This window comes from Cavia porcellus, unplaced genomic scaffold (genome assembly GCF_034190915.1).
Source record: "Cavia porcellus strain 051 isolate PalLab524CR breed Dunkin Hartley unplaced genomic scaffold, mCavPor4.1 scaffold_32, whole genome shotgun sequence".
Lineage (NCBI taxonomy): Eukaryota > Metazoa > Chordata > Mammalia > Rodentia > Caviidae > Cavia > Cavia porcellus.
Window position 1 is genome coordinate 44,894,315 of NW_026947515.1, and position 22,492 is coordinate 44,916,806.

Here is a 22,492-nt window from a genome sequence, read left to right on the forward strand (position 1 = left end):
TATAAATATGATTCTTATTTCACTTATGAGGATAGTTTCAAGTTGGCTCCATTTCAATATGAAAGCCTCAAGATCATCCTTTTTTTATAGCTGAGCAAAAAGTACACTTTTTATTAAAATTTATTTTAAAAACCCCAACTCTAAAAAGTTATATAGCTGGAAAAGAAAAGTTATTTTAATAGGTTTTTAGATAATTGTGGGTATTCTTTGATAGGGCAACAAAACCAGACAGGTAGTATTTTTTAAAGCTTAGTTACTATGTAGAGTCGAAACCTTGTTGATGATCTTTTCATAATCAGTTACATAAAAATTTATTGGTTTATCTTATACTTTGTAATATTTTAGATACATCTTCATTCATGCATAACTTTGTAATATTTTGTGTTAGCTACTTGGAAACTAATTTGTTCATTTAATTATGTAAGTAGTTTGAATATTGACATATAATATCAAAACATTTATTTCCTCATCTGTCTCATGAGAAGAGTCTTTAAAAGTGTTGAATGCTGTGACTCTCATGATGGTATATATAAGTTTTCCTAAATTCTATTTTTCACAAATATTAGCAATTGTTTTCCTTGAAGTGATGTTTACTTTTATTCTTCTGTGAAAGTTTTCTTATCCTCAGTGATTTCTTAAAACTTTTATTTTGAGGTGTAATTATTTAATAAGGACTATTTTCTGGGCACAAATCCTTTAACCTTGTAAAAACTCTACAATTCTTTTTCCAGTTGACTTTTTCATATCTCTCAAAATTGAGAGTGTATTTGTTATATATTTGTTTTTCAGACATTTACTGGTTGCTGTGTGGTAAGATTTTCCTTTTTCCTTTCTTTCTTTGCTTTTTTTTTTTTTTTTTTTTTTTTTTTTGGTACTGGGTATTGAACATAGGACCTTGTGCTTACCAGATCAGTGCTGTGTCACTGAGCTGTGTCCCCAGCCCAAGATTTTCTTTCTAATTATTTGATTTAATTTGTATTAGCATGTGTTTGTAGTACATACTGTTTATATTTTTTGTGTGGAATTGGTGCATGCACATAATACATTCCAATTTCTTTTTTCATTTTCATTTTCCTCTCCCCACTCCTCCCTCCATGGCTTGACCCTCCGAAAATTTCCATTTGAGAAAGATCTCTCTTCCTACTTCCCATTAATCTATTTTTTATTTTGGTTTGTATAACCTGGATTTTGCATATAAGAGAAACCATGTGATATTTAAGCTTGTGTTTGATTTATTTCATTTAACATTATGGTCTCAAGACCATACATTTTCCTAGGTGACTCAAGATTATCTCTCTTAATGGTAGAATAGTGTTGTGCTGTGTATAAATACATTTTCTTTATCCATTCATCTTTTGAAGGACATAGACTGCTTCCAAGCTTTAGCTATTATGAATCATGCTGTAAACATGGGTGTGCATAGGTCACTGTAATATAATGTCTTTACTAACGGTAAGATTTCTTGGTCTTGAACCCAGGGCCTTTGTCATGCTAAGCTGCTAATAAGCAAATACTCTCTACCACTGAATGAGTATACATTTACTGCCCCCATAAGATTTTATATGCATGATTTTACTGTAGCTAATGGTACCATTAGTTGTATGTCAGAGGACCTTTTTCTAAATGTAATGGAAAAGATCTGTTTATGTTTATCTAACCTTACTAAGTGAATATAGAGAATGCTTTTACTGGTAATTATGGCTTTATTTATGTATCTGTAGTTATAATTTACTAGCTGTAGAGTTAGTGTTTTAGTTTCTTACGAATTTTCTTCTTTCCATCCTGTTTAGAAACATGATTGTTTGTTGGACTTGATCTCACAACCCAGTGAGAACTTCGTTATTGATAATGTCAAGTTCAGGTTATCCTCCCAACCAAGGAGCATTCAGTACAGAACAAAGTCGGTACCCTTCCCACTCTGTCCAGTACACCTTTCCCAACACCCGCCACCAGCAGGTAAGGAAGAGATGCTATGCAAATTGCACATATGTTTTATGTTTTACTACTTAAAACATTTATTACCCAGAAACCAAATAAAGATAGCTTTTTAATGGCAAAAATCTGTCTCAATGATGAGGAACTAAAGTTTGGAAATTCTCTCAGTGTAGTTTTCTGTCAGATTTATCAGGAAAAATATAATTGGGTGCTACTGAGGATTCCTTTGAAGTGTGGTCATGGTTAAAGTATAAAATGGATATCCTTACATTCATTGTTCTATGTAGGAAAAATATTTAGTGTTTCACCCCTAATTATAGTGTTGCATGGTTTATTAATGCTTCTTTTAGGTTGAAATTATTTTTTGTTTTAGTTTGAGAATTTTTTCCGTGATTTGGTGTTGATTTTTGATTATGTATTCTTTCTGCTCTAGTGCCATTCCCCTGGTTTCTAGTTTTGTCAGATTATTGTTGATGCTGCCTTTTCTGTTGTTCTTTTTGGGGACTAAACTCATGACCTGGCACTTGCCAAGCAGGTGCTCATGCCTCTGAGCTAAATCCCTGGCCTGATGCTACCTTTTCAAAAAAAGTTAGACTTTAGAGTTTAGTTTATATAGATAATAAAATATATCTATTTTTATGTGTATACATTTTCTTTCTTCTTTTTTTTTTTTTTTGTTTTTTGGTCTTTTTCATTTTTATCAGTACCAGGGATCGAACTCACGACTGCCTGCTTGCAAGGCAGGTGCTTATGCCGCTGAGCTAAACCTCCAGCCCCCATGTGTATACATTTTCATGTGTATATTTTGACAAACTTGTATAACCATAAAATCACCAAATGAAGATTATTTCTGTCACCCCAGAAGTCAGTTCTTTTCCCCAACTTCCTACCAGCCTCAGCTCCCAAGCATCCACCAATCTTTCTGTCACAGTAGGTTGTGTGTTTGGAGTTTTGTGAATTGTTTTGCCTGTGACTTCTTCGGCTTCCCACAGTACTTTTTCAGTTTGACCATGTCTGATGTACCCAGTCTCCTATTTCAGTTCTCAATTGTTTTTATAAGTAAAATTATTTAGAAAACATATCCATGTCATTGTATCTAGATTATGTAAAGAAATGTTGTCTTATAGTCTTAACACTGTCCTATGGAGAAAATACATTATAACTCTTTATAAGGTTTAATTTATTATTTTATTTTTTTGGGGGGGTACTGGGAATCAAACTCAGGGCCTGGTGCTTGCCAGGCAGGTGCTGTGCTGCTGAGCTACATCCCCAGCTAATTTATTACTTTTGTCTCTGATATTTTGTGCTTTTTGTGTTGTATGTGAGAGTGGTTCTTTCTCTCACTTCCCAAAGTCAAGGTCATAAAGATTTTCTTGTTTCCTTCTTTTAAGTTTTATAGTTTAGGCTTTATGTATGTGATGTATACAGTGTGAAGTTAATCTTTCATCATTGTCAGTGAAATTAACTTGAATGTTCATTGTTTCTGTATTTTCTTAAAGAATCTGTGTAGGATTGGTATTTTTTCCCTTAAATATTTGATAGAATATGTCACTGAAACCATTTGGGTTTAGACTTTTTAGTTTTATTTATTTTATTTTTTAAGCCAGTCAAATTTAGCAGTGGGGGGGTGGTATACCAACTTTAGTGACACTAATGTTAATAAGTTCTGATAACCCACTGCCATCGGACCAGCCTGGTTTAGACTTTTCTTTATGGGATGAATTTAAATTATGAACTCCATTCTTGCATAGTTACAATTCAGATTCTGTTTTCTTCAATCAGTTTGAGGAATTTTCTTCTTCTTCTTTTTTTTTTTTTGGTACCAGGGATCGAACTCGTGACTTTGCACTTGCTAGGCAGGCGCTTGTGCCACTGAGCTAAATCCCCAGCCTCAGTTTGAGAAATTTTGTGTAAGATTTCAAATTTGTTGACATAAGTTATCACAATACTCTCTTATGTTTGGTATGTTGCTTTTTTCCCTTTTTAAATAATCAGTCTATCTGGAACTTTATCTGTTTGATAGATTATTTTCTTTATAGAACAACCTTTGGTTTCATTTTTGTTTGTTTCATTAACTGCTGTTCCTTTTATTATTTTTTTCTTTTGTAATTATTCTAATTGCACGTACAACTATTTCTGACACACTTTATCCTTTCTATAGATCAGGTTTCTCCTGATATCATTTTCTTTTTGCATGAAGAACTTCATTTCTTTTGGTGCAGATCTTTTGGTACCTTTCTCAACATTTATTTGCCTGAAAAAATTTTTATTTCAACTTTTTCTTTTTTTTGAGACCGAGTCGCACTGTGTTATTCATGGCAGTCTTCCTGCCTTAGCCTTCAAAGTGCTGAGATTACAGGCATTCACAACACTTGGCTCAATTTTGTTTTTAAAAAATATTTTCATTTGATATTGAATTCTAAGTTGACAGTATTTTTCAGCACTTTAAACGATGTCATTTGAGTGTATTCTGCTTTGTATTGTTTCTGACTACAAGCCTTAGATCATTTTTATCTTTGCTCATTTAAACATGAAGTTTAAACCTTAAAATGAAGGCATTTTCAGTGTCTTTTTCTTTCTGCTGGTTACTGTTAAGATTTTTCTCTTTAATACTGGCTTTCAGCAGTGTGGTTGTGATGTGCCTTCGTTGTGGTTTTTTTTTTTTTTTTGGGTGTCGGGAATCGAACTCACAACCTTACGCTTGAACTAAACCCCTGGTCCCTGTTGTGCTTTTTGAATGAGTTTGTATTGTCTTTGCCATTTACTGAGTTTTTTGCTTACTTTGAGATGAGGTCTTGATAAGTCGTCCAGGCTGGGTTTGAACTTGTGATCCTCTTACTTCAGCCTCCTGGGTGGAATTACAGTTGTAGTTCACAGCACCCATCCAATTGTTTATATTTTATATTATTTCATATGTTACTGGAACAATATAAAATTCATTTTTATTAAATTTTTTTCATTTTTGTTAAATTTTTTTAATCCATTTTTTCATTTTGCTGTGGTTTCTCAATAGCTTTCTTTTATAGCTTCTACCCTGTGTTAATTTCATCCAGTGACATTTGCATTGGAATGTCTCTTTTATTGATATATGAACATAGTAGAATTTACATTGTTTTAGTGCTGGCTTTTGTTATATTTTCAAAAGTGCTGAATTCCTTTTGGTAGGCAATTAAGTTACATTTGAGGCTTTTTAATTTTTAGGGCAGTTCTAGAGTAGTCTTTATTCTACACCTAATTTATCCTCCCCTTTAAGCTTTATTCTGGAATATCCATTGAATTGTTTGTGTATTCCATGAGGTTCCTTCACTCACACTTGGTGGAAGAAATTTGAATGAATTTGTCTGAGTGTGCTTCGAGAATTGTTTGCTTTATTTTTTTTTTAACTTAAAACCCTTTTATTACAGTATATCTTATATGTGCAGTATGTTTATCTTAATATTTTAGCTTTTTTTATTAGGTTTTCAGTACATTATGATTACATTTTTTGTGAGAGGGAATTGTTTGCTTTCTAGTAAAACTCCCCCAATTATTCCTTCAAGAGTTTTAGCTAGGTGCAGTGACTCACACCTGCAATTCAGCTGCCTTGCAGGGTGAGACAGGAAGGTCACAGGTTCCAGGCCACCCTCGACGACTAGTAAGATCTTGTTTCAAAAAAAAACACCCAAAAAATTCCCAAACAAAAACAAGTTGTTTCAGCCCAGTTGTGACTTTTCTATACAAAGACTTACAGGGAGCCAAAATTTGTATTTCAGAATACAAATTCATATGTTTTGCTTAAATACATCTTTTAGATATTCTTCTAGGGTTGGAGCATAGCCCAGTGCGACCCTGGGTTTAAACCCCAGCACCATCAAAATCGAAGACTATAAAAAACTAAAACTGAGCTTTTTCAGATATAGTCTGTGGTTGGTATACTTTTTGAATGTTTAAATTCTGAGAAGTTTATAGTCCTGAAATTTGAGCGATGATCTAGTTATTGAATTTGTAAGTTCAAAATTGTTTTCCTCTGAAGTTGGAATATTCTTTTGTGTTTGCTTTTATTTGTTGTTGTTGATGAAAAGTCTGGTTTTCTGGGGGTTTTTGTGTTTGATCTTTGGTTTTCTGAACTTTCCATGTGTCTATTGTGGGTTAATTTTTAAAATATATCGTGCTTTCCATGGACCTGGAGCTGTGTGTCATTGTTAACATCTGGGAAAAGCTGTTTTGTCTAGACTATCGCCTCTCACCTGTGGATTTGGATGTTGGAACCTGTCACTACAGCCCCATCTTAAACTCTCCTCAAGTTTTTAACTTTGTGCTTTACTGTGTTCTTTTTTAGTTCTGTCTTAGCTTTCATTTGCTTTTTACCTGTATATATATTTCCTTAATTTCAGTGATCAGGTTTTTAATTTCTTTAATCAATATTTGGTCCTTTTTTGAGGATAATATTACTTATTCTTCTGTATTTTCTACTTAATTGTATGTAAATTCTTTTTTTTGTATTTTTAATTAACTAATTAGTTTATCCTGGGAATCAAACTCAGGACCTTGCGCTTGGCTAGGCAGGCACTTGTGTTGCTGTTAGTACGTTTGCCACACATAATGATCACATTTCTCATAGAGAATTTGTACCTGTGATGTATCTTGTTTGTTTGTTACTTTGTTTTTTGAGATAGGATCTCACTATGTAGTCCAGTCTGGCCTTGAACTCACTTATGTACCCCAGGCTGCCCTCCAATTTATGGGGTCATCCTGCCTCAGCTTCCGGAGTGCTGGGATTACAGGTGTGTGGCACTACGCCTGCCTCACTCATAATAAATCTTAATTCTTTTTTTCCCCATTCCTCTTCCCTCCCTGCATCCCTTCTTCCCCTCCCCATTTACAAAAGCTTTGCTTCCATTTTTTTCTCTTAATCTCTTAAAAAAAATAAAAGCCAAAAACGTTTTCCCTTTCTTCCTCCCCCTCTTAAATTCTTGTTTCTTTTGGTGCATTTTGAAAAACTAAATAATTTTGTCTTTTCTTCACTATTTTTTTTTTGTTATATTTTCAACTTTGCATGTATGATATTTTTCTTAAGCTGTTTAGGAGGGTCGGTCTTCCTCCCCACTTCTACTGGCTTAAAGAGAAGGGCTCTGGATCTGTTATCTATGCCCTTGAGCTGGCTACTTGATTTTATTTTTGATTTTAAAACCATTTTTGTTCATGTAGAATTTATACAACAGAGAATCCATCATTTTAATGTATGTAGTATAGAGGCTTTTATAGTATGTTCATTATGTTATACAACAGTCATCATTAATGAAATCTAGAACATTTCCAACTGAAATGAAACCTCGTGCCTAATAGAAATCCCAGTTTCCTTTCCACCCGCATCTTCTTTCTTCTTTCCCGCACCCACTATTCTTCTTTATATCTTCATAAATTTGTTTCTTGAATAAATGGAATAATAAAATGTGATCTTTTTAATCTGGCTTTTAAAATGTAGTATAATGTACTTTAGGTTCATTTGTGTTCTAGTATGTATCACTATTCTTTTTAAAAACTCAGTTATCTGATCTATGGGTAATAACATATTTTGTTCATTTTAGTTGGTGGGCATTTAAGCTTTTTTTTGAGGGAGAAAGCTTTGTGAATAAGGCTGTGAAAACATATGTTCAAAGTTTTGTGTGTGATTGTATGCTTTTAATTCTTTGGATATATACCCTGGGCTGGAATTCTGTGTCATTTAGTAATTTTATGCTGTAACTATGTTTATGATTGAATTAGCATATTAGATTCAAAAGAAAAAATCAAGAAAAATAAAGTAGAAGCAAACAAACCAAAACACCCACTTAGTTATGATGGGAAAGGTAGTTTTTTTGTTTTTTTGTTTTTTTTTTTTTTTTTTTTTTTTTGGTCTTTCGTTTTTATCAGTACCAGGGATCAAACTCACGACTGCCTGCTTGCAAGGCAGGTGCTTATGCCGCTGAGCTAAATCCCCAGCCCCAAAGGTAGTACTTTTAACTAGCAGATCTGCCTCTTTAGACATGGTTCTAGCCAGATGACTTCTGTGACCCTTTTAGCATATTAATTTTGAACAGAAGATTGGAATGCATTATAGGATTACGTATTAAATACACAAATTTGAGATTTTGTTGATAGAGATGGAGAGTTACTGTAATATATTATCAGCAGAGGCAGGTGTGGCAGTGCATGTCTGCAATCCCAGTACTCGGGCTGAGGCAGGAGGATTGCTGTGAGTTTAAGGCCAGCCTGCACTACGCAGTGAGACCGTGGCTCAAAACAAAACAGCTGTAATAAAATGTCTTACTAGCAGGATGAATATAAGGTGAATTTGAAATTTCATTTTGAGTTATTTTTAGCGATTGTTAAAATGTTGATTGTTTTAGGTTAATGGGGCAGAATTTGCTCAGTAAACAATTGAAAGCTTCACTGATTTTCTTTCCATACTTAGCAATTCTTAACTGCTCGGCTTGATTTTATAATGTTGTTCACTTTTTGGTTAATAGCTAACTTACAATTATTTTAATGCCAGGAGTTCGCAGTCCCTGACTATCGCTCTTCTCATCTTGAAGTTAGTCAGGCATCACAGCTCTTACAGCAGCAGCAGCAACTTCGGAGACGACCTTCCCTGCTTTCAGAATTTCACCCAGGTTCTGACAGGTAATAGCTTGCATTTTGAGCTGCTCTATATTAGCTGATGTTTTGAAGTGGTTTTTATGGCAGTCAATAAGCTGTAAAACTTGTTTCTACAGTTTAGCATTAATACTGTGTAGTGGAAAATAATAGTGTGTTTGAATCAGCTCTGGCTTTGGTCACTTTACACAAACGACTGTTTTTTCTCAACGTGGTGCTGCATATTGGAACCACCTGGGATGACCAAGTTCCCAGTCATAGAAGAATTAAAATCAGTCACTGTTTGTGCCCAGGCAGTATGGTTTGTGTTTCCCAGGTGATTCCCATTGGCAGCCACGGTGTGGCAAAGTAACCAGTTCATATACTGTTTAAACTTTAGTTTTTTCACCTTAACAATGGGGCATTATCCTAGAGTGCAGTAAATATTTTGTCTGGTAATACAGGTCTTGTAAACAGTAGCTGTACTTTTTCTCCAGCATCCTTACCATCTATGCTTTTTTTCCCATCTTTTTCACCCTTAAACTTGTTTTTTATTTTTGCTTTGTTTTTGTTTTTTGAGACAGGGTCTCACTTTGTAGTTTAGGCTGGCCCTAACTACTGTGTAGTATGGACTGACCTTGAACCCATAGGGCTTCTCCTACCTCAATCTCCCAAGTGCTGAAATTATAGGCATGTGCCACCATGTCCAGCTCTCTTAAAGTTTTCTAAAGAATAAATTTTATTGTGTATATTTAAGGTGTATAACATGATGTTACAAGATGCACATAGATAGTAAAATGGTTGGTATACTGAAGCCAGCTGACATTCCGTCAACTCCCCTGACTGCTTTTATTATTGGTAGTACTAGTGTTTTACATTAGATCTTTGACTTCAGACGTTCTAAGTATCTGCTACTTTGTATGAACTGAGTACGTTTTAATATTTCTTACTTCCTCTACCCCAGTAACGGTTGTTTTGCACCCTACCATTCATTTTTGAATTAATACTTTTCTGCTTGGGTTTGTTGTATTTTACTTAGCATAACATCTGACAAATAATCATTTCAATTAATGTGGAAAAGGTGTTTATCAAAGTCCAGCATCTTTAATAACCAATGTTGGAGTAAATGGCCAGAGCATATGTCTCTGAATGCATGTACATGTGTGTACACTTTCAGGCACTTAGAGTGTTGTCCTATCTTGGCTGTTGTAAATAATGCTGCCCTGAGCATGGGAGTACAGATCTCTTTGATTTCTTTTGAACTCTGCCTTAGAAGAGGGGTTACTGTGTCTTGTGGTAGTTCTATTTTAACATCTTTAGAAACTTGCATATTCTTTTGTTGAATGACCGTATCAATCTACTTTGATTGATACGGTCATTCAACAAAAGAATATGCACAGTATGCAAGAGCTCTCTTTGCTCTATAACCTTGCCTGTATGTACTTAATGCCTTTTGGCATTTTAATAATCACTATCCTAATGGGCATGAGGTACTATCTAATGATTGTTTTGATTTGCATTTCCCTGATTGGTGATGTGTTGAGCACCTTTCATATCCCTGTTGGCAGTTTTTACGTCTTCTGTGGAGAAGTGTTAACCCATTTTTTTTGTCCTTTACTAATTGGGTTATTGTATTTTTCTGTTGAGTTGTACGCTTGTATAAGTTTTAGATATTGATCTCTTAGTAGACATACATTTACGGAATTTTTTCTATTGTGTAGCCTGCTATTTGACTTTGTTTTCTTCAGCCGCTTTTACAATAGCATAAAAAAAATGAAATACTTAGGAATCAATCTAACAAAGGAAGTAAAAGATCTTTACACTGAAAACTGTAGTACTCTGGAAAAGGAGATTGAAGAGTACATCTGAAAATGGAAATATATCCCTTGCTCTTGGGTAGGAAGAACCCACATAGTGAAAATGGCCATACTTCCAAAATTGTTACACAGACTTAATGCAATCCCAATTAAAATAAGATTAACATAACTCACAGAACTAGAGAAAACAATGCTAAAATTCATTTGGAACGAGACGAGATCTAGAATAGCAAAAATAATTCTAGGCAAAAAAGGCAGAGAGAGGATAATCACAATCCTTGACTTGAAATTATACTACAAGGCTACTGTCATAAAAACAGCATAATACTGGGGGAGGCAAACAAACAAATCAGTTAACCAACTAGCCAACTTGAGGGTCAGTGGAACAGATTAGTAGATGGAGAAACAAATCTAAACATAACTCAGCCACCTAATCTTTGGCAAAGGGGCCAGACACTATTTATTGCAAGAAAGCCTTTTTAATAAATGATGCTGGAAAAACTGGCTTTCTGCATGCTGAAGACTAAAATTAGACCCATGTCATCATGCACTACACTAAAATCAAATTGGATTAAAGATCTAAATATTAAAACAAATACAAAATCTGCTGGCAAATAAAATAGGAAGATAGGTAGAACTCTTGAAGACATAGGTGGAGGCGAAGATTTCATGAACAGAACCCCGACTGCACAGGAAATATTACAAAGAAAACTGGAATCTCACTTACTAAAAATCTTTTTTGCACAGCAAAAGAAATTACCAACAGAGTGAAGAGACAACCCACAGAGTGGGAAAAATTTTGGCCAGTTGTTACTCAGCCAAAGAACTAATATCTAGAATGCATAAAGACTAGAACAAAAAAAGACTCCCCACGTTTAAAGACCCAATCTAAAAATGGCCATTAGAGATGAATACACACGTCTCAGATGAAGAAGTAGAATCTGCAGAAACTTTTAGTTTGTTGTAGTCCCATTTCTTACTTTTGCTTTTGTGGCCCTGAACTTTTGTTGTAATAGCAGCAAAATCATTTCCAAGGCCACTAACTCCCTTTCTCATGTGTTCTCTTGTTGGAACTTTATACTTTTTGATCTTACATGTAGCCTTTTATCCTGTTTGAATTTTTGTGTCTGGTGTAAGAGTCTAATTTTATTCTTTTGCATGTGAAAATTCAGTTTTTCTAGCACCATTTGTTACATTGTTTCCCCATTGTGTGTAGTCATTGGTCAAAAATTGTTGATGTTTTATGTTTGGGTTTATTTCTGGGCTAGCTGTACTTTCTTCTATTGGGATATGTGTCTGTTTTTAGGCACGTATGTGAAGTTTTTTTTCTGAGGCAGGGCCTCACTAGGTAAGTTAGGCTAGACTTGCTGTAATCCTCTTGCCTCAGTTTCTTAAGACCTCGTTTGGAGATTCTAACAGGGGAGTACTACTGTTTGTATACCCTTGCTGAGAAAAGGGTCCTCCTCCTCTTCTTAGGGGTGATTGTCCTCTTCCACTGAATACACAGCTTTGGGAGAGGCTCACCTGGAGCAGGGAGGGAAGAAGGGGACTCCCACCGACCAGATCAACCCAGTCAACTCTGGTGATCAATGGGGCCACAGATGTTGAAGCTAGATCGCCCTCAGCTTATGCTGAGGTTACCAGGTGTATGCCACCATGCCCGATAATTGCTTATGCTGTAGTACATCTAGTAGTATAGAAGTGCCATTGTCTTGTCCTGGGTCTTAGTGGAAAAGCTGTCATCTTCCTACTTTGATTAGCATGTTACCTGCAGGATTTTCATCAGTGACCTTAATTATGTTGAGGTGCTTTCCTTCTGTATTACTGTATTACTGGCTGTGTGTGTGTGTGTGTGTGTGTGTGTGTGTGTGTACGTGTACGCATGTGCTGGTGAAATGCTGCAGTCAAAACCAGGACCTTGCACAGAGTAGGCAAGCACCTTACTACTGAGCTATACCCTTAGCCCAAGAATGATTTGGTTTGGTTTTGGTTATTAAAGATGCTGGACTTTGATAAATGCCTTTTCCACATTAATTGAAATGATCATTTGTCTTTGCTTCCCTTAATATATCATATTGATAGATTTGTGGTTATTAAAAAAAAACTTGCAAGCTAGAGGATAAGCCCCATTTAGTTACAACATATTTCCTTTTTATATGTTGCTGGATTCATTTTGCTAATCTTTTGTTTTCATTTCTTAAAATGGAGTTTCACTACGTAGTCCAAAGTGGCCTGAACTATGTAGCTCATGCTAGCCTTGCAGTGGTCCTACTGCCTCAGCCTCCCTGAGTACAAAACTGCAGGCATGAGCCAACACACGCGGTGCTTTTTTTTTTTTCCAATTCAACCTGCCAGTCTGTCTTTTGATTTGGAGTTGAGACCTTTGCATGGAGGGTTATTAGTACTATTATTATTTTTGGTGCCAGGAATTGAATTCATGACCTCGTACTTGGCAGGCAGGCACTTACGCCACTAAGCTAAATCCCTGGCCCTATTATTATTTTAAAGAGGATAAAACAGAGGAAAACAAAACAATAAAACCAATCAAGGTAAACTAGTATAAGTGATACAGGACTTTAAAACCTTACAAAATCAGCAGTAATTACCATAATGCCTCTTGTTGTCTTTAAAATAGGTGCCGATTCCTTCAGACACTGTAAAAATAGAACAGAATAGAATAGAGAAGAAACAAAACAAAACAAGGAATGCAGCAAAGGACTTCAAAATCAGCTAATAGTAAATTCAAAATGGCTACCATAATATGTCTTGCTATCTTTTAAATAGCTGCTCGGGCCATCAGATTTAACATCAAATAAAACCCAACCCAAGAAAACAATGAAAATGATCCGGTTTCCAGGCAGGACCACGGCCTTGTGAAGCTCCCCCCAACCCCTTCCCAGTCCATAAATGGCTGACTCAGGGAGAGGTTTGGGTGTGGCTGTCCCCTCTTGGGTGGGCGTGTGCCTGGTTTCCAGGCGGGACCACCTCCTTGTGGACAGTTACTATTATGTTTATGGAATCCTATCATTTTATTATTTTGGGAGTGTTGGTTCCTTATTTTTTTCCTTTTGTTTATTCTGTTAGAATGTATGCAGTACTTCCCTTGGATTCTTTTGGTGCTGGTGGCCTGAGGTTCCCTTAAGTTTTCTGTTTGTTTTTCTTCTTTGGAGACAAGGTCTTGCTATATACTCCAGGCTGGTCTTGAACTCACTGTATATCCCAGGTTGGCCTTGAATTTGGAGTGATCCTCTTGCCTCAGTCTCCGGAGCACTGGGATTATGGGCATGTATTACCCCACATTTTCTACAACTCTGATTTAGTAATCATGTATTTGTTTAATTGTGTGTGTGTGTGTGTGTGTGTGTGTGTGTGTGTGTAAAATATCTTTGCTTCTCTGTCAGCTTTGAGGGTTAATTTTTCAGGGTATAAGAACTTGGTTTGACAATTGTTTTCTTTTAGGGACTGAAAGACTGCCTCAGGCTCTCTTGGCTTTTAATGTTTGTGTTGAGAAACCCATAGTTACTCTGATGGGCTTCTCTTTGTAGATTACTTGCTGTTTTTCTTTAACAACTTTTAGTATTCTCTTCTTTTGTTGAATTTCTAAGATTTTGGTTATGAGGGGCCATGGAGAAGTTCGTCTCAGATTCCGATTATTTGAAGTTCTATAAGACTCTCGTACTTGAATGTTGAATTCTTTTCCTAGGTTTGGAAAAACTAGGAAATTTCAGTGAATAAATTTTTCATAACTTTTGAATTGTTTTCTAATTTTTCAAGTCTTCCTATAATTTTGAGATTGATTTTTTTTTTGGAGTCATCGAGTAGCTATTGAATCCAGCTTGTGTTGTTCACTTAGGGTATTATTAAGTTTATGATTTAGTATATATACCTTGCCTTGTATTTGTGACATGTACTAACATTGCATAACCCTATTACTCAGGCTTTCCACTGAACTTTTCATATCATCTGTCTCTGCTTTTTTTCTTTCATGCTTTCTAATTCTTTTCCAAAGTGGTCATTTGTATGTTCAGTGTTTTATTGTCTTGCCTAATCAGTTACTTTTTCTTCTTTAAGCTCATTGAACATTTTAGTGGTGAAATCTTTTATGTTTAATTAAATCCTCTTGAGCTTATTAAACATGTTATGCATTTGCTTGTTCCTTTCTTTGTTTTTTTTGTACTGGGAATCAAACCTACGACCTCACCCTTGTCAAGCAGGTGCTTATGCCCCTGAGCTAAATCCCCCAGCATCCCTGGTGCTCTGCTTTTTTCTTTTTATCTCTTCAAATATTTTAACCTTTTCATTTTGAGTTCTTTGCCCCAATATCTTGCTTTATTTCAGTGTATATGAGATATATGAGATCAGCTTTTGGAGAGCTAAGGGTTTTGGGAGCATATTGGTACCTTGTGTTCTCATGTTTATGTTGTTTTTGCCCTTTGGGTGCAAAATGACAAAAACAGATGTTGGTATACAGTAAAAACCAATTAAAAGTAATAAGTATGCCACATTAGTAATAGTAATCAGCAGTAGTAATAGAGTCAAAGACTAACTGGTTATTGACATCCTATAAGAACTAAAAATAGTTAAAACTATACCATCCTTAACAATAGAAAGAGGTCTATAATAATAATGTGGACATAAGAACAAACCAAACTGGTATACAGTAAATACTTACTAAAGCAACAACTATACCACCATTAGCAGTGGAGAAGAATTCAGCAATAATAGCGGAGATGCAACGGGATTCCCAGGGTAGCCCAGTCTTAGACAGTGAGCCTCTTCTCAAAATGGCTGCTGATTATAGCCGTTCTCAAATATGGCAGGCACTGCAGTGGATGTCTTCACCTTCAGCCTCACGTTTATCATTCCATGCAGCAATAGAAGGGAGATGTGCTTGTTTATTTCTGCTTTTTTTACTACTTGTTGAAGAACGGTGGCATTTGTATTATTTTGAATTCAAATTTTATGGCATGAATTTTAAAATGTTCCATGGATAGTGGTCAGTAACTTTTTTGGAGGGGGGCTGTTTTGAGATAGGGTCTTGCTTCATAGTTCAGGCTGACCTTGAACTTACTATGTATCCCAGGTTGGGCTAAAACTTACCGTGATCCTACTGTCTCAGCCTCCCAAGTTCAGGAATACAGGCGTGTGCTTCTGTGCAGCAGAGTAACTAGTTTTTTTGAAAATCAAAGTCTTTTTTTTTTTTTTTTAAGATTTTTTTCCCCTTAGAATTTTTGTAGATTTTTTTTTAAAACTATCTTGTCCCAACTCCCTAAGAAATTTGAAAATTTGAATTAGAAGTTTAATAGTACTTTAGTGAAGTATATTTTATTCTGGGTGAGAAGAAGAGGAAGAGGATAGAAATTCACCTTAAAAATAAGCATAACCTTTTCATTTATTTGAAAATCTGATTAGGGACATTACGGTGTTATATATAAATTTTCAGCTGTGTATGTGTGTATGTATGTATGTGTGTATGTATTTATTTATTTATTGTATTAGGCCTCAGGAAAGGAGATCTGGATATGAACAGTTTCATCCAGGTCCGTCCCCGGTGGATCATGATTCACTGGAATCCAAGCGACCGCGTCTGGAACAGGTTACGGATTCCCATTTTCAGCGTGTCAGTGCTGCGGTTTTACCTCTAGTGCACACACTGCCAGAAGGGTTGAGGTCTTCTGCAGATCCTAAGAAGGTAAATATTTATTCTTTTTCCCTGTGGAGCTGTAGGTCTGCAGTGTTGGTTTACCCATACTGAAGCACAGTGCCTAAAAGAAAGTCCAGCTATGCATGTCTTTAAAGGTTAGTGCTATGAGAAAGTAAAAATTTTGTTAAAACTGTAAACCACAAAGTCAGTGCTCCAGACTTTGTCATACTTTAACTTTTTTGTAAAAGTGTAATTCTCAAGCATTTTTACTGGTTTCTTGTGCTGCAAAATGTGGTCAGAAATACTCCCCACTACTGGTTTTGTCAAATTTAAATTAAATTTTAAGTAAGCCCCTTAAATTTAGTGGCAGTTTACTAACCTACTAACATAGTAGACTAACTTTACTTAGTAACTAACTTTATTAACATAGTAGAAAACATATTTTAGGTAAGGTTTAAGTAAAATTTTTATATAAAAAATTAGATCCTAATGTGTGTAAGTACAGAAAATTTAGAAGTTACAGAGGAAAAATGTTATTTATAATTCTGAATCTTATAATGACCCCTTTGTTTCACTAAATTTTTAATGACAATTATATATATTCCTGTGTTTGGTGTGAATTTTGCTATATGGAAATATTATGGAATGATTAAGTCAGACTAATTAACATATCATCTCATGTATTTGCATTTTTTTTGTTGTGAGGACATTTAATCTCTCAGCAGTTGTTGAGTATACATGTTTTTGTTAACTGTAGTTGTGCTATAAAATCAAAGGCAACTGTTTTTAGTTTTGTAACATTTTAAACATTTAAAAAATGTAACATTTTATTATAAGTTTATGAGACTTCTAGATAAAACCATTTTCACCTGTCAGTAAACTTTCTTTGTGAAATATGTGTCTATATTTGCTCTTGTGTTTTCACAGTGCTTACCTTTTTTAGTTGTTTATTTTTCTTATTAAACCTATTGATTAGGTGTACCTAGTACTTAGTAGGTATGCAATAAACACTTGTTTTAGAAAGAATAATTTCAGAAACTGTTTTAATAGTGAAATACTAACCTTTGTGCTTACATACGTCAATGATTTTCTCAATTTTTTTTGTCTTAAAATTTTTTAGCAGTGTATTGAGGTTTAAAATGTTCTTGACAAATTCCTTTCCCCTGAGGTCAGTTGACTTTTACGGCCAGTTCTCTCTCCTAGCCCAACGCCATATCACCACGTCCCCATGCATTTTCTTTGAGTTTGCATGGAATGAAAAGTAATTTAAAATGCAGTAAATATGTTTGCAATTTATTTTCAAATAGTTAGGAGAAAATAGTATGCATATAAGGAGAAAACAAATAGCACTAATAACTGGTGAATCCAGATGAAAGGGACATGAGCTCCTTTTGTCCCATTTGTCCAACTTCGAGGTGAGTTTTGAAAATATTAGTTGAATGGGGATTGCTTTTTATGAGTAAGCTAGAAATTACTAAGCTTCTAGGACTTTGGTGAAATAAATATGTTATTATATAGTCTGTGAGGTTTATAAGAAGTATTTTACTAGCCACATGTGATAGCATAAGCCTGATTTCAGCTACTTGGGTGGTTGTGGCAGGAGGATTGCATGCCCAACACCAGCCTGGTTAACTTAACAAGACTTTTTTCAAAATAAAAAATCAGAAGGTCTGGGATATAGCTCAGTGATAGAACCCTTTGGGGTTCCCATTATGAAAATGAGCTATGGAAAATGAATAAACATAGATTTTGCTATATTAAGAGAGAAAAATTTAAAATATAGCAAATAAAAATCTTTAAAGGCTGAATAAATACCACAGCTGCAAGTTATAGTTATAGTTCTTTTTTTTTTTTTAAGCAAAAAGAGACTTTAAAAACACGTACTAAAAAAAATTTTTTTACATGCTAGGAGGGCATGGTGGTACACATGCCTGATCGCCCCCACTCAGGAGGCTGAAGCAGGAGGATCACTGAAATCACGAACAGCCTGAACTACAAAGCAAGACCCTGTCTCAAAATCAAAACCATCACCCCACCCAAAAAAAACCAACTCATATACTAGAATGTGACATGTTGGACCTTAGTATTTTCTGCTTATATTTTATAATCAAGAAGCCAATAGTAAGAAAAATTAAGTGATCTAGCTGATATCTTTTGACTTGGAATGAAAACCCAGAACCCTTGACCTCTAGGAGCCATCAGGGTCCCTGTGCACTTCCTTGTTTGTTTTTGTCTTGTCTCCATTGCTAGTCTAGCAGTCTGCCACTGAACTATGTCCTTAGCCTCTCCTTGCTGTTTTTCTTTAAAAAAAAAAAAAAAATTATTAGTTCAGGCACGTCATTTATTTTAAGAAAAAGGTACGCTATTAGGAACAAGTTACCTCCAGTCTTCCCACATAATACTTGTGTGCCTGTTTTATTTTTGGAATGGCACATAACAATGAAACATAATGAAAGTTTTCAAATTCTTGGTACTTGAATTTTTCTAGGTAGGATATATGAATTTCATGAAAAAATTAAAAAACAATCTTTGGCATAATGGGCTAAAAAAATTGCAGTTAACATTTTGATGTTTATTCTTTTGTATTTGTGTTCATTTTTAATGTCCCACCCATATTCTGTGCAGCACTGTTTTTTAAGTATATCCTGAGCTCTTGTGTCAAAAGTTTACAACTGTATAGTTAGTGGTTTAATTCAGTATGTTACACATATGATTTATCTAATTAGTTGTCGTGGTACTTGGGATTGAACCCATGACCTTCAGACTGAATTGTATCTCTAACTCTTTGTGTTTTTTTGTAGCGAGGATCGAACTCATGACCTCGAATAGCTCAAGCAAGGCTGCTGACTTAAACCCCCCTCCTCCCTAGCTCTTCTTAAACATGTTTTTTTTTTAAGATAGGAGCTTACCAAATCACTAAGGTACCTTGTCTGGACTCAAAGTTGATATCTTCCTGCCTTAGCCTTCTAGGGTTTGTGTACATACGTAAGGTAAATTTGTATTAATATAATTAATTATAGCTCAGAGTTGCCTTTTAAACCTAGGGCCTTTGCACTGAGCTACATTGTCAATTCTTTTTTACTTTGAGACAGGTCTGGGTAAATTTCACAATTATCCAGGCTGAGACTTGCAGCCTTGTCTCAGCATTCCAGAGTGCAGGGATTACAGTTGTGCCACTATGCCTGGCTCAGAGTTGACTTTTTTTTTGTTTCTTAAGGTATCTTTTTGGCTAACATGCCCCAAAGCAGATCAATTAAATAGATTCTAAAGAATATGGCATATACAAAAAATAATCCTGGGATGGACACTCACCCCTTGCCCCAGGCTCATTGAGTATAAAAAATGTTACTCAGCTCTGTGTTTACCATCTGGGTATGGGGCACCATGTCTATGTACTTTCCCTATTCCTAGGGTACAGGGTGGTCGCAGGTTTCCTCTTAAACCAGTCCAGCCAAGAGTTTTGCTCCACCTAAAATATGGAACCGAAACAAAGGCCAAGTAGGTCTCCTCCATTGAGGTGGTGGGCAGGGCTCAGAGCTGACTTATTTTAATGCTTTGAATATTCCCGTATTGCCTTGCAAAGGGCAGGACTAATCCTTTTTGTGTTCTAAGGTGCCTCCTTTTGTATACTTGCCTTATTAATTTGATAAATTGTTTTAAACTTGCATTTATTTTGTGAGTAAAATTTAACATTTTTCATGTTATTTATCTTTTCTGCTTTGTGAATGTTTTTTCATGTCTGTTGCCGGTTTTTCTGTTGATTTTTTTTTTTTTTAAGTTTTATATTGAGTTGTTAGAATTCATATTTTCCAAAGTTTTCTCATTTTATCATATGCTTTTTAAGTGTATTATTATTATTATCATTATTTTTTTGGTCTTTTTCCTTTTTATCGGTACCAGGGATCAAACTCACGACTGCCTGCTTGCAAGGCAGGCACTTATGTCGCTGAGCTAAATCCCAGCCCCCGTGTATTATTATTTTGATAATTAAATTATTTTTTGACCCATTTCTTTCTTTTTAAATAATATTTTATGTCGGTGGTCTTCTCACAAAATAGTGTAAAGCTTCGTGGTTTCAGGTTCTTTGTGATTTGCTCATAAGTCTCTTATGTTTAATTTTAGTCCCCGTTTTTTTGTCTTTTTCATTTTTATCCTTACCGAGGATCAAACTCACAACCGCCTGCTTGCAAGGCAGGTGCTTATGCCGCTGAGCTAAATCCCCAGCCCTAGTCCCCGTCTTTTTTTATGAAGATGTGAATAGAAATCTAATCAACTTTTTATAGCCATTTGGAGGTAGTACTAATTCAAGATTATAAACTTTATGGAGGTAGAAATCATGTCTATGTTGATCATTGCTGTATGCCTGGATCCTTCATACATAGAATCCCTCAAGGAATTTTATTTTTAAAATATTTAGCCAAGAGACTGAGGATTTAGCTCAGTGGCATAAGTGCCTGCCTGGCAAGTGTGAGGTCGTCAGTTCAGTTCCCGGTAGAAAAAAAAAAAGCCCACAAAGAAACCAGTGAAACATATTCATTTGTAATAGTAGTTTTTAGGACATGCATCTGAATTACCAGGGGAGCTTTTCCAATGAACAGAACTACAACTGCAAAGGGAAATACTTTGGGGCCTCATCTTATTAAAAACCTTTTGTGCAATTAAAAAAAAAAAAACAGGGAGAAGGATAACACACAGAGTGGGATAAACTTTTTAGACAGTTGTTCTAGTATCTAGAACATACAAAGAGTTGAAAAAATCAGACCATCCCCCCAGTTTAAAGACTCAATCGAAAATGGGCATCTGAGATAAATACTCGCAGATGAAAAGTCAATCAAGAGGTACAAACTAAAACAATGCTAAGGTTCCATCTTGCTGTAGAAAGCATAGTTATTATTAAGAAATCAACAGTGATCACTGCTGGTGAGACTGTGGGGAGAATGGAACCTTGTCTAATGCTGATAGGAGTGTAGACTAGTGCAATCACTGTGGCAATCAGTGTTGAGATTCTTCAAAAAACAGGACTATAGGTCGTATTTGACCCAGCTGTTCCTCCTCTTGGTGTCTTCCCAAGAGCATCATACTATAGCAGTATATTTGCATACATATTTATAGCAGCACCGTTTGTAATAGCTAAATCTTGGAAACAACCCAAATGTCCATCATCAACTGATGAATGGATAAAAAAGATGTGGTTTGATACAGTGGAGTACTAAGCTGTAAAAAAGGATCATTTACAACTAAATGGATGGACTTTGAGACTATATTCTTTTTTCCTTTCTTTCTTTCTTTTTTTGGTACGGGATAGAACTCACGACGTTGCGCTTGCCAGGCAGGCACTTACACCACTGAGCTAAATCCCCAGCCTAAGACCATACTCTTTAAGTGTAACAAATCAGACAAAAGATGTAAATATCACATTGTCTTTCTGGTGTGAGAAACTGAAAGTGTAAATAGGAACCAAAATGTGTAATAGCTATTGTGAAATAGGGTAAAATTGTTCCAAAAGAAAGGGAAACTAGGGAGTGGAAAAGGAAGGAAGGGAAAAGAAAAGAAAGAGATAAAAGAATGAGAAAAGGATAAAATGGAAACAAAGCTTTGTAATTCAGAGGGGAAGAAAGGTTGAGGTGGGTGGAGGGGAATGAGGAAAAAGAGGAATGAGGTATATCATGTACATGCACGAATTCCCTGTGATGAATGTGATCATTATGTACATCTAAATAGTAGTAGAGTCTGCTAACCCCAAATACAAAGCTTTGCTATTATGCATGTTTCTATAGTACAAATTAGGTCATATGTGTATGGTAAGAAAGTGATACTTACACAATATAAAATTCTGATGAGTCAGCAAGGAAATTTTTTTGTACATTAATGTATCAAGTTTTTGAGAATAAACTGTCTCATAATCAAGGAGTCTTTATTGCATATGGTGAGCGTAAGGAAATTTGAAAATTCTATATTTAGTCTTCATTTGGTATTAATATTAGTTGATTTAATGAGTTCAAGAATTACTGTGACTTTCACAGTGTTAGTGAAGATGTGAGAATGTTGAAAAGATATCATAAAAATATTTTCCCTTGTAATTTTCACTTTTAAAGGTTGATAAAAATGGTTACACCCAAGTAGAATTTTTTATGTTGAAGAAACATTCTATTTTCTTCTGGAAGCCAGTTATATCAAAAATTTAAATCAATATATGAAGTACAGGGATTTAGGATACCAGTGGTTGAGTATATGCTAAATGTAAATGGTGCTGGAGTTTGTTATTTTTTAAATGCTTTTCTTACAGAGTTGTATAGAGTTTAGGATATAACCATTATGTTATTTTTTTATGTTTTAACTGAAATCTCTACCATGTTTTCCAACAACTTGTTAGGTATTTCCTATGCTCATTCTTAATTTAGAACTACTAATTTTTCAGTTATTATTTAATATGTTTTAGCTTTTTGAAATCCCACAGACCATCCTTATTCTAGGTTTCTAATAGCCCAAGGAAAACTAAAAC

The 22,492-nt window shown here is 35.1% G+C and overlaps 1 protein-coding gene across 19 annotated transcripts in view; it reads left to right on the forward strand.

The window, feature by feature from the left end:
• Ncor1 (nuclear receptor corepressor 1) overlaps positions 1–22,492 on the forward strand; it is a 152,723-nt gene that overhangs the window by 19,236 nt on the left and 110,995 nt on the right. For 17 of the 19 annotated variants that reach the window (XM_063242447.1, XM_063242441.1, XM_063242453.1 and 14 more), the window contains 3 exons: positions 1,791–1,956; positions 8,450–8,577; positions 15,846–16,038. In XM_063242447.1, coding sequence (XP_063098517.1) covers positions 1,849–1,956; positions 8,450–8,577; positions 15,846–16,038 — 429 coding nt within the window. In that variant the 5' untranslated portion in view covers positions 1,791–1,848. Of the gene's footprint in view, positions 1–789; positions 811–1,790; positions 1,957–8,449; positions 8,578–15,845; positions 16,039–22,492 lie in introns of all 19 variants that reach the window. The other 2 variants (XM_063242443.1, XM_063242458.1) reach the window with 2 other exon arrangements.